Source organism: Rhinoraja longicauda, chromosome 3, assembly GCF_053455715.1.
Source record: "Rhinoraja longicauda isolate Sanriku21f chromosome 3, sRhiLon1.1, whole genome shotgun sequence".
Lineage (NCBI taxonomy): Eukaryota > Metazoa > Chordata > Chondrichthyes > Rajiformes > Arhynchobatidae > Rhinoraja > Rhinoraja longicauda.
In genome coordinates, this window is record NC_135955.1 from 87,855,471 (window position 1) to 87,868,811 (window position 13,341).

The window sequence follows — 13,341 nt, forward strand, 5'->3', positions numbered from 1 at the left end:
TTTTGTTTTAGACCTTTACGTGTTTGGCCCAAGCATCAATTTGTAAAGCAATGAACTCTGCTTCCTATCCAATTACCAGAAATTGGTTCCTGCAGTTGGCCAAACTGATGAGAGTAACACTGTAATAGAGTATGATTTTAATGGAACAGATTTTTTTTAAATAACAGTGATTATAGGAAGTTAGGTAGAAGCTTAAAAAGCAGGACATCAGGGGTAGTGATCTCTAGATTACTCTTGGTGCCATATGCTAGTGAGGGTAGGAATAGGAAAATAGGACAGGTGAATATGTAGCTGAGAAATTGGGGCAGGGATTCAGATTTTTCAACCTTTGAAATCTCTCTTGGTGCAGGGGTGACCCAAGAAATGGGTTGCACCTGAATTGGAGGGGCACCAATATGCTTGCACTTGACACTGTGAAAAGCTAGAGAAGAAATTGCAAGAGTCCTGGCTAAGATATATGAATCATCAGGGGTCACGAATTGTAGGACCCTGGGAGTGATGTAGAGCAGAGTAATCCAGCGGTACTAGTACATAGTACCTTGAAAGTGGTTTCACAGGTAGAGAGGGTGGTGAAAAAGGCTTTTGGAATGTTGGCGTTTATCAGTCGGGGAATTGATTATAGAAGTTGGGGTGTTATGTTCAACATTTGTACAAGATGTACGTGAGGTTGCATTTGAAATATTGTGTTCAGTTTTGTCGCACTGCTGTAGGAGGGATGTCATTAAGCTGGAAGAAGTGGAGAGAAGATTTACGAGTATGTTTTTACAACTCGAGGATCCAAGCTATTGGGAGAGGTGGGGCAGGCTTTTAATTCCTTGTAATGCCGGAGGCTGAGAAATTATCTTATGGAGGTGTATAAAAATCATGATAGATAGGTTGAAGGCAAATCTTTATCCCGCAGTATGGGAATCAAGATCTTGTGTGCATAGGTTTAAGATGAAAAGGGAAATATTTGAAAATAACCTGAGAGGCAGGTTTTTTCAAACTGAGGGTGGTAAGTATTTGGAACAAGCTGCCAGAGGAAGAAGTTGAGGCAGGTACAATAACAATATTTAAAAGACATTTGGACAGGTACATGGATAGGAACGGTTTAGAGCGATTATGAGCCAAATGTAGGCAAATTGGACTAGCTTAGATGGGGCATATTGGTGGGCAAAAACAAGCTGTGCTGAATGGCCTGTATCCCTGCTGTATAACACCTACAAATAATACATTCAAATCTTCCCAATTTTTCAAGATAAACCTGGTTCCGTTAAGGATTTTGCTGTTTCAATGTTGTCATTTGGTCCAACAATAATTAGAAATTAGTTTACCACATGACAGCACAACTGTTTATTGTACTTCTTCAACAATCTGTTGCTATGGAATTCTCATTTTAAATCGAAAGCGTATTATTCCATATAGAATAATTTGAGGATGTTTCATGAAGTTGATTGTTTTCTTTGCCTTTAACAGGTCGATACATGGCAGACTGCTGACATTTCCATCAGTAATTTTTTTTCTCACTGAAGACATGGTATTTGTTTTGATGGTACATTTATACTTGCCTTCAGTCACAAGCTGCAAGGCACGCAGGAGAAAAATGATGGACAAAGAATATTTTCAAGAATATGAACATTTTTTAATCTATATTCTGCCTTCTGCCTTTTCTGGTAATTGTTTTGAGGAAATTCTTACTACACAATTTTAAATGCACTTTCTTTTAGAAAAAAACATCATATTGGGGAGAATAAGTTGTATTTTTTTTATGTTAAATTAGCACTGATGTGATTTTCAACACTGTTTAATTTTTTTGAAACCTGCAATATTCAGGAAATTTTAAATAAATGTTTTTGAAGACATGATTTTATTTAGACTTTAATGAAGTCAAACCAGTGATCAGTAGCTTTACTGAAAATGTAAAAATGTATAATGTATATCAAACAGTTATAAATATATACAATGGAAGAGCCAGCATTAACCATTTGCCTTCACTTTGCTTCTACACTACCCCATAAGCTGAAACTTTTACAAATAACAAAGTTGTGCTAATTGTTAAATTAGCTAATGCAAAAAAATCTGTTGGCAGATCATTGACAGATATACAAGTTGTACTTGTGAACTTGAACAGGTTTACAACCTGTATCATTCTGTTGTTTCTTGTGCCATACAAACAAATATTTTCTGAGGACGATATTGGTCAGCCTAAATGGATGATATTTTATTTTAATTCTCACAATTGGTAAGTGAGTTCACAAGTGCTTTTGAGATACTATTTCACACAAGTGAAAAACCACCTTGGAACTATTGTTGTATGGTTACACTGTTCTCGATCGCCTTTCAATTAACTCTGGAACACTGCTGCAGACCATTTAGAGATTCATGCATAATCTACTCTTTCATTACAAAGTAATGAATACCGCTGGGTAAATTAAAGCAGTTACTTCTGTTTACAGTGTAATTAATGATCATATTCCTGCACAGTGGAATTATCACTAATCACTGTAAAATTAAAATTATCTACCATTCATTGGAATAAGTGCCATCTCTTTCTGTGAACTTAAAACTGTTAGTAGACATGCAATAAAACAACTGTCTAAAGGGCAGAATGAATTGACATAGTCCAACAATTGAGAATTTAGGTACTGGTCTACAGTTTCACATGGTAGATATTTTTGGGAGCAGCATTGGGTGTGGTATTATGTTTTTTGTTAAACTGGGAGTGCCTGGAATTTGTCTTCTTCAAATGTACTTGTATTATTTCAGAATTTAAATAAATGGCATCTAGAGTTTCACCAAGTCACCTGGTCAAGCAAAACTGGAAGTGTTTTTCTATCTTGTAGTGTGTCAGGTCAGATTATTTTGCTTTAAATAGATAAAATCCTTTAACTACCCCATTGCCAAAAATTAACAGTTCACATGTTAATATAGCTTAGATATATTTTATCAAGGCTATTGTTTAAAAAAATGTGCCTCTGATTTATTGTGCCTGTTTGGCTTTCACAATGAAAATTTATCATCTAAAAACATTTTTATCTATTAACATTTCAAACATTTGTATATAATTATACTCAAAACACTTAGATTCTTTTGTATTTGGATTTAGAAGGGAAATGGATATAACATCTACATTCTTTGATAAATAATCTTTTGAATATTTTATTCCTTTTGCTAGGCAATTTTTAATAAACTGCAGCCATTGTAATTGGAAACATTTGTTTAATATTTTATAAGATGCTCATGTTCTCAGTCTGATAAATAATGCATCTACTGTTGAACAAGTGACTTGCCTTAGTGCCTCATGTTGGCACAGTCACAATGTTGTCACCATGAGCATGGCCAACTTCAAAACTCAACATAAAATCAGCAAAATATATTAAAGATATTTAGTTTAAGGCCTTTGTTTAAATTTTTGGTCCAGAATATGGACTCTATAGTACCTAAAAATCATAGGTATCATTTGTCTTTTTTTAGAGTAACAATGGTTCATAAAACATTATAGAATTTCATTTATAATTATTTTTCACAAAGTGCAGGGCTGGTGACATATACCTACCACTTCTTTATAGAACTTTCTGTATTTTAATGATTTTTTAAATTGTGGCAGAGGTGCACTTGCTAAATTTGAATGTTGTTTGGCAGGAATGTATTTGTAATAATTTTTTATGTCTTGTTTAGAAAAAATGTATAAATCTTTTATGTAGCAGACGTTTTTATAATCTTGGCAGCGTCGCTTATGTAAAATCTGCATGGAATACTAAGAATAAGAGATTAACAGCTATATGGTTAACTGTTGCATTTGAACTAACCATGTTTATCTAGAGCATTTTAATAATATAGAGTGTGAGGGGGGGAAAGGCTAACACTTTGTGATTTAACAAATCCAATTCAAAAATTACTGACCAGTTATGGAATACAACAAAATGTCAGCTATTGTAAAAATTACACTACACAAATCTGTGCCTGTAACTCTCCTAACAACTTATTGACCTGGCAATCTCAAAACAAACAGTTGAGAAAAGTTTCAGTTCTAATTCTTACACAATGCATTGTTAATCATCTTTGGTTAATGCAATCAGGTTTGGATCAATGGATTAGCAACAAACAAACTAGCCAATTGCAGTCTAGAAGTGTACACATGTTTTTGGATGAGCAAAGGCTTGGGATTTACTGTGATGCCCTTTTGTTTGAAAAACTCACTCGCTCTGTCCAGGATCATATGTTTAAGTATGACTACTTGAATTAGATGTCAGAAAACCTGCGACAGCTAAATAGAATTACAATCCAGCACAAATTCCTGCCTTTTGCAGAGAAAAGGGAAAATATCAAACAATAAAAGGGCCAAAATGTGTAGGAAGGAACTGCAGATGGTATATACCGAAGATAGACACAAAGACACTAAGTAACTCAGCGGGACAGGCAACATCTCTGGGTAAAAAAGAATGGGTAATGTTTCTTCTTCAGACAAGTTTTATTTTTGGGTGCAGTATCTTGCAAGTTACCATAGAAAGGTTGAATGTTGAGTTTTAGATAACAGGCACGAATGAATAAAACAATAATGGAATGTTAACCAGTATTAATGTCCAAACCACCCAATAATTTTACATGTTAACATATTCAACCCAAGTTCTAAGTCTCCAGAACTTGCTAGTCAATATAGTTAACACAGAGAGCATTTCCTCCTTGTTCCCTGTAATTCCTAAGAATTTACTGGATTTTAAATAAATTTGTCACAGAATATAGCCCAGTGAGTTAAATTTTATTATTAATCGGTGAAAGTATTGCCAACAAAATAATTGTTGATGACCTTCAATCAACCAATTTGATTTGAAACAGAAAAAGTGAGATGATTACTTTTTTCACCCCTTTTAATTTCCTCTTGCTCAAAATACAATCTTGTTCTCTCTTTCCACCTCTTTCCAGAGCTCAAATTTAATTTATTTCTTACACAATCCTTTAATCATATTAATAAAGTTAATATATCACCTCACAACTCAAGCCTTGTGCTGCCTGCCCTATTTCTACGTTCAGATCCAGTCAGTTTATAAATTCAAATATTTTCCAAACAAATGGTTTCCAAGCTAGGTCAATAATGGCTGTTTGAAATATTCCCATGAAAGATGCTTGTTTGTAATTATATACACATACATTTTAAAAAATGTTTTTAAAAATCAGCTTTCCACCAACTGAGGATAAAACTAACTTATGGTATAGAAATAAACAAGTAAGAAAGACTTGCATCTAGAGAGTCACAGGTAATGCCAAAAATACTCAGCGGGTCAGGCAGCACAGAGAGAAAAACAGAAGTCACATTTTCAAGTCAATAATCATAATTTCATAAGTTGTAGGAAGGAACTGTAGATGCTGGTTTAAACCGAAAATAGACACAAAATGCTGGAGTAACTCAGCGGGACAGGCAGCATCTCTGGGTGACGTTTCGGGTCCAGACCCTTCTTCAGACTGAGTTCATAAGTGATAGGAGCAGAATTGGGCCATTTGGCCCATCGAGTACTCCGCTATTCAATCATGGCTGATCTATCTTTCCTCCTCAACCCCATTCTCCTGCCTTCTCTCCGTTGAGGATAGTCCCACAAACATAATTTTTGTTTAAAAAAAGATATTCAATTTTAGTAAAATTAAAATTAAAAACTGCAAAAATGCTGCAAATAGAACAGAAAATGCAAGAAATGAAACAGAAAATGCTAGAAGCAATGAGCCATCAGGCTGCATTTGTGGGAAGAGAATCAGAATTAATCTTCAGTTTGAAGTCCCATTGTTAAAACTGCTGAGCATTTCCAGCATTTTCTGTTTTAATTTATAATCTAGTCCAGTGATTATGGTTGAAGATATAGATTAGTACAGCAGCTTTAGAATTTCAGTGCTCTTCGAACCCAGTGGCAATCTTACTCCTACTCAACCACAGTTGGTCTAATTCATATTCTGTTTTGGAGATAACCCAGCCAAAGTCGTGCTTGGTCAGTGCAGTGGATTTTATGGAAAAGCTAGACAAGGAGAAAATAAATGCTCAGCGGAACTGTCAAAATTCTTGCTTCTGATTGAGGTTTTTCAACACAGAATCTTAATGCATTGATGATGGATGCAGACGATTCTAGTTTTCCGAAGGACATATCTTACCTTCACTTAGAGTCTCTTGCTTAACTTATTTGCAAAGAATACGTGGTCTAAAGAACGATTGTGGTACTCACATCAAAGTTTGTTTTGCTTGTAGACAAGTTTGAGTTTAATTTACTATAATCGACTACCCAATGAGTAGATAATCTCTGGAATTCTCTAACAGAGGGTTGTGGAAGCTCATTGCTCAATGCTTTCACAACTAAAATCAATATATTTGTAGATAAATGTTGAGGGAATCAAGTGATTATGGGGTTGATACAGGAAAGTGATGACCCAATTGAAAGGCAGAGTGAGCACAAGAGTCTAAATTGCCTCCACTTGCTCTGATTTCTTGTGTGATCTGAGCTGTATGATTAGGTCAAGTGGGTAATGGTAGAAAAATATAGGTTTGTGCTGATGCTTATTTAATGAAATAAAGTCATCTACTAAACATCCTGCCTGATACAGATCAGGTATTGTATTCACTCATCACAGATAATTGAATCACATGTAAATGTGAATATTTATTTGAAATATGTGCAGAATAATATTTGCCCCATTCCCTTCAATTGTTAAAGGCTATTGCAGAAATAAATGGTATGCATTCAGAAGCATTAGTTAGAATTAAAATGAGATGATTACATGGTACACATTTGGGAACAACTTGCTGGCTAACATACACTTATTTGAGCAAATGCTCAATAATGTAAAGTTGGAAGTTATTTCATCCGGTAGTATTAGGAAAAAATATATCGAGCAGAATTATTTCCTTGGAGGAAAATCTTTTTTGATCTTACGCTGAGTAATTTTAATCTAAAATGCAAATGTTAAATATGATTGGGTCTTTCGTGCCTGGTTCACATCCTTTCAAGGCAGTTCCTCATTGTGCATTTTACTTAACACACATAGAAGCCATCAGGAGACACAAGAGACTGCAGATGCTGGGATCTGGAGCAACAATCAATCTGCTGGAGGAATTAATTCAGCAGGTCAAGCAGCATCTGTTGGGGTAAAGGGATTATCCATGTTTCAGCTTGAAATCTTACATCAGGACTTGTGTTCCTCCAGTAGATTATTTGTTGCTTCAGAAGCCACTGGAATTGCAGTAACCTGAAATATCTCACCGTACATGTTTTATATAATTTTTGCAAAATGTATTTACAAATCTGAGACACACAAATGGCAGGAACCATTCATTCATAGGCAGGTGTTAACTGGTGAATTGAAGCAGGCTTCTACTTAAATTCTAAGCTTTAACTAGTCTGACCAAGCAGTTTGTCCAGTATGCCCATGAAGAGTATTTTATGTTTGTTCACAAACCATCTGACCAACTGAATAACGCTGCTCTCTGATTACATGACCAACTACCACATCCCAAATCCCAAATCACCACCTGCTATTCACCTGCTATCTTTTTTAAGCCCAGCCTCTGTTATCCCACACCTCCAGATCTGACCCTTCCCAGTCTCCCATGATTCACAGGTTACCTAGTCTGTTTCACAGCAAATAGCAGGTGAGAAATGTACTCGCATTGGCCTGACGCACAAAAAAATCATTGTTGGTGACGTGGGCATTGTAGCATTGATTTAATGTGGCCCAATGGGCCAGCCTCTATTGTTCTTTCAGTTCAGTTCTATTGGTCAAAGTTAAAACCAGCTGTGAAGGCAATTGATAAAAACATCAAAAAAGTAACCTGAATTTTCAGGAGTTTTGCTAATGATGTGTAAACATTTATAATTGGAATTCTTGTCCATTCTACAATGCGCAGTTTTATTAAACCATCTATGCACATTAATTGTATGAATACAAATCAGACATAGCTAATAAGCTGAATGAACGTACTGTAAGTGGAGTCATATGCAGGCATTGGAGATCAGTAACGCTATTTAAAAGCTATTTGAATAAAACTACAATAAATGTATCAGATACCTGTAATCTGTTAAGTTTTTCGTATTTAGCAAGCTGGTTCTTGCTTCCTTACACAGTGGTAGCCTTTTTAAGCTCCCTTTTGCTCATTTAAACAAGTTTGTGAACTTCTAAGAATTGAGTTTTAATAAAAATACAAATTACTTCTGATTTTCATAATGCAAAGTCTATGAATGTATCTTGTTACTTTTAAATCTTCTAATAAATGCATAATATATACATTCCATTTGAGCACTGTCTTATTTGCTTCCAAGATGGTGCCCAACCTAGGCGATTATTTGTGTGTCAACCACTGAAGAGGATCTACAAACTCGTATTACAATCGCTCCACACTCTTAAATCTCTATTCCTGCAGCAACATTTCTTACTTTAACTATGATCTTCTTAAACTCCCTTATCATGTATCTATAACACTGTAAATGGATCAATTACAATATAATCATGTATTGTCTTTTTGTTGACTGGTTAGCACGCAACAAAAGTTTTTCACTTTACCTCGGTACACTTGACAATAAACTGAACTGAACATTAATTTTCAGATGAAATCTAGCAACTTTACTCATTTACAATGTTTGTGCAGTGTCATGTTCAGAATTGGAAAATTTCCACAATTTTGTTTCAGGTTTCACATATTCCTCACTTTCACATGGCTTATCATCAACTTTGCGGCACGGTGGTGCAACGGTAGAGTTGCTGCCTTACAGTGCTTGCAGCGCCGGAGACCCAGGTTTGATCCTGACTGCGGGTGTTGTCTGTACGGAGTTTGTATGTTCTCCCCGTGACCGCGTGGGTTTTCTCCGAGATCTTTGGTTTCCTCCCATACTCCAAAGATGTACAGGTTTGTAGGTTAATTGGCTTGGTAAGTGTAAAAATTGACCCTAGTGTGTGTAGGATAGTGTGAATGTGTGGGGATCGCTGGTCGGCGCGGACCCAGTGGGCCGAAGGGCCTGTTTCCACGCTGTATCTCTAAACTAAACTAAACTTTTCCTTTATCAACTGCATTTCCATTTTGTTACTGTCAGCCAATATCTACTATCCCTTTTTTTCACTTAATCACTCATTTTCCCTCCCTTGTAATTCTGCCTCTGAATTATACTGGGAATTGGAAAATGTTTATTTTGGGACACTCACCTTTAGGAAATGTGACTCTTGCCACAGAAACTGACATTGACACATCTGCACCAATCAGTACATAACTACTTTTTTTTCCTACCATCCACTCTTTAGCATCTACATGCTGCCCTAACATTCTAATTACTAGTATTTAAAAATCACTCTAAAGTAGAACATTTCCCTATCAGCTAACCAGGACCTAATTACTTTTTCAGTTTTCACATGCTTAAAATTTAGATTAAACTTAAGAGAAACAGCGTGGAAACGGGCCCTTCAGCCCACCAAGGTCGCACCAACCAGCGATCACTCGTACACTAGCACTATGCTACACACTAGGGACAATTTATAATTTACAGAAGCCAACTACTAACCTGTACATCATTGGAGTGTGGGAGGAAACCGGAGCACCGACAGAATACCCACGCGGTCACGGGGAGAACGTGCAAACTCCATACAGACCGCACCAGCAGTCGTGATCGAACCCGGGTCTCTGGCGCTGTAAGGCAGCAACTCTACCGCTGCAACCGGCACTACTAACTAACTTGAATCTGTATTTAAGGTAGACACAAAATGCTGGAGTAACTCAGCGGGTCAGGCAGCATCTTGGGAGAGAAGGAATGAGTGACGTTTCATAGAAACATAGAAAATAGATGCAGGAGTAGGCCATTCGGCCCTTCGAGCCTGCACCGCCATTCAATATGATCATGGCTGATCATCCAACTTTGTATCCCGTACCTGCCTTCTCTCCATACCCCCTGATCCCTTCAGCCACAAGGGCCACATCTAACTCCCTCTTAAATATAGCCAATGAACTGGCCTCAACTACCTTCTGTGGCAGAGAATTCCACAGATTCATGTGTGAAAAAAAACATTCTCATCTCGGTCCTAAAAGACTTCCCCCTTATCCTTAAACTGTGACCCCTTGTTCTGGACTTCCCCAACATCGGGAACAACTTCCTGCATCTAGCCTGTCCAACCCCTTAAGAATTTTGTAAGTTTCTATAAGATCCCCCCTCAATCTTCTAAATTCCAGTTTCGGGTCGAGACCCTTCTTCAGATGCTGTATTTACTCTTGTAATCTCTCATTTACAATTGATGAGGCTTTATGAGACTGTATGTGAAACTTTCATACAAACTTTTACTTAAATAAATGGAGATTCTTTGAGCATATTTCCGAAAATAAGTGCTGTGGAATTGCTGAAAACTTGCTCTCTGCTGCTGGCCTCCATAAGAAGTTCAGTGTCAAAGTGAAATCCAAAAATCATAATGGAATAACAACAACTCCTAGTGTATGTGTCCAGATTTCAGACCTACTAGCTCCTACACTGGGAAATGCTGCCCAACAAGGCATCATCAGGCAGTAAATTATTTTACAATCTCCCAATTCTTGAAAAACTATTCAACACACATTAGCACAAAAGCAGAATAATATTGGAAACCCAATCTGAGAAAAATTTAAGAGCTTCATTTTTTTACACAAAAAGTTCTTGAAAACAGGTAGTTTTCGATGTAGATTTAGAAATTGGAAAAAACAAACTAAATTGGATCTTAATTTGCTCAGACGCAATAAAATAATTAAAATTTAAGTTCAAACTAGGTTTCAGAGCCTACAAACCTCTAAAGTTGCAACAAAATCAACCATAGAGACTCATTGAGGAGGTGCTGTGAACTGTTTTGTATGTGTTGTTGTGTTTGTATGCTGTATGTGCTGTTGTGTTGTGTTTGTATGTTTCATTTTTTCCTTAGTACCTAATCAGATGTACAGCACTTTGGTCAACGTGGGTTGTTTTTAAATGTGCTATACAAATAAAATTGACTTGACTTGATAGATTTAGGAGGATATTGCCAGGACTAGAGGGTCTGAGCTTTAGGGAGAGGTTGAGTAGACTGGGACTCTATTCCTTGGAGCACAGGAGAAAGGGGTGATCTTATAGAGGTGTATAAAATCATGAGATGAATAGATTGGGTAGATGGGTAGATCTCTTGTCCGGAGTGCAAGACATAGGTTTAAGGTGAAGGGGAGATTTAATAGGAATCTGAGGGGTAACTTTTCACACAAAGGGTGGTGGAAGTATGGAACAAGCTGCCAGAGGAGGTAGTTGAGGCAGGGGACCATCCCAACATTTAAGAAACAGACAGGTACATGGATAGGACAGGTTTGAAGGGATATGGATCAGGCGCAGGCAGGTGTGACTGGTGTAGCTGGGACATGTTGGCCGGTGTGGGCAAGTTGGGCCGAAGGGCCTGTTTCCACGCTGTATCACTCTGACTCTATGACTGTGACACAGTATTTCTTAGCTGTATTTTTTGCTCTCTCGATGTATGTTTCTGCATCTCCTTTGCTGTGGGAAATTTGGTTGATTGATTGATTTCTTATATGATACTAAAAGTAAAGGATTTTTCCAATGTCATTTTTATTTCTTCTAGTTTGGTTCAACAAAATGATTTGCTACAATATACTACTGAGCATCTACTATGGAAATAGCATTACATAAAGGCCAGACTGAACAAACATGTCTTTCCATTAAGATACTACAGACCCAGTGGAATAATCCAGCAGTTGCACCTTCACCTTTTTGATGCATAATTGCTATCTTTTAAAACAAATCTGATTCAGTTGATTTGAACTCAGTTCTCACTTAGTACAATCTTTGAAGAAGGTAAATGAGCCAACGGCAGGTTGTTGCATAACTTTCTTTCACCTAATATTGGTAGGTAGCATAACATTGGTGACCTGGTCTGAGAATTTGAGTAATCAGGGATCATAACAAACATAAATTTACCATCTACCTATGGCCAATCAAACATTTTAGTAAGTAAATATAAAAATTCTTAAAGGATTGGACAGGCTAGATGCAGGAAAAATGTTCCCGATGTTGGGAGAGTCCAGAACCAGGAGTCACAGTTTAAGAATAAGGGGTAGGCCATTTGGGACTGAGATGAGGAAAACAAAATTCACCCAGAGAGTTGTGAATCTGTGGAATTCTCTGCCACAGAAGGCAGTGGAGGCCAATTCACTGGATGTTTTTAAGACAGAGTTAGATTTAGCTCTTAGGGCTAAAGGAATCAAGGGATATGGGGGAAAAGCAGGAACGGGGTACTGATTTTAGATGATCAGCCATGATCATATTGAATGGCGGTGCTGGCTCGAAGGGGACGAATGGCCTACTCCTGCACCTATTTTACTATGTTTCTACAATGCTTGACATCTGAATATCTGAAATATTAACCAATTTAGATTTACTGATAACATGATTAGTGTACACCAATTATAATATAAATGATATACCAGGAATAAAGGAATCTTAAGAAAATAACTGCAGATGCTGGTACAAATCGAAGGTATTTATTCACAAAGTGCTGGAGTAACTCAGCAGGTCGGGCAGCATCTCGGGAGAGAAGGAATGGGTGACGTTTCGGGTCGAGACCCTTCTTCAGACTCAGACTGTCTGAAGAAGGGTCTCGACCCGAAACGTCACCCATTCCTTCTCTCCCGAGATGCTGCCCGACCTGCTGAGTTACTCCAGCACGTTGTGAATAGAGGTACCTCAGGATCCTTGAAGACAACGTAAGGTTATTAATGAGGCATAGACTTAAGAACAGTTTCTTCCTCTCCATCTGACGCCTGAACCAATCACTTCTTTCACACCCCCTTCCCAGGGGTGCTGCCTTGCTCATACTCCAAACTCTTCCTCATTCTGTTAGTCCAGTTATTATACTGATGGGATTGTGCACTATAACATTGCACCACGCTGCTGTTTCGCGCTCCTGGTTGCATTTGATTGATATTGCTGTACCGTCTACTCTTGTGAACTTCATGTGAACAAGGAACTTCTTTGCACCCTGGCGCATATGACAATAAACTAATCTAATCTCGATGCGATCCAGATTTGACCAGTCAAGACCAGTTGAGAGTGCCTGAATAAGGTAAACAGGGGTCGGTAGGTTTATCCGTTCTGCTGGATATAAATAACTGCTAAAGATCTCTCGCTGTTTTTGTGATTGCAAGGTTTTGGTTGACGGTCGAGTTACATGTTTAACATGAGCCATCTGCGACCCATCCTCTCGGTGCGAGTTGAGAGCTGATCCGCAAGGTAACACCTCCACTCTATCGACCACAGTCCAAGCGCCCACCGTTACTGAGTTTACAATAGATAGTTGTGTCTTTCAGGGATCATCCAGGGAGTGGTCCAGAGATTCCAATAGCCG

The 13,341-nt window shown here is 37.6% G+C and overlaps 1 protein-coding gene across 10 annotated transcripts in view; it reads left to right on the forward strand.

The window, feature by feature from the left end:
- fcho2 (FCH and mu domain containing endocytic adaptor 2) overlaps positions 1–8,223 on the forward strand; it is a 145,763-nt gene extending 137,540 nt beyond the window's left edge. For 9 of the 10 annotated variants that reach the window (XM_078396593.1, XM_078396590.1, XM_078396591.1 and 6 more), the window contains one exon: positions 1,456–8,223. In XM_078396593.1, coding sequence (XP_078252719.1) covers positions 1,456–1,478 — 23 coding nt within the window. In that variant the 3' untranslated portion in view covers positions 1,479–8,223. The remainder of the gene's footprint in view (positions 1–1,455) is intronic. The other variant, XR_013547098.1, reaches the window with a different exon arrangement.
- Positions 8,224–13,341: the final 5,118 nt, after the last annotated feature.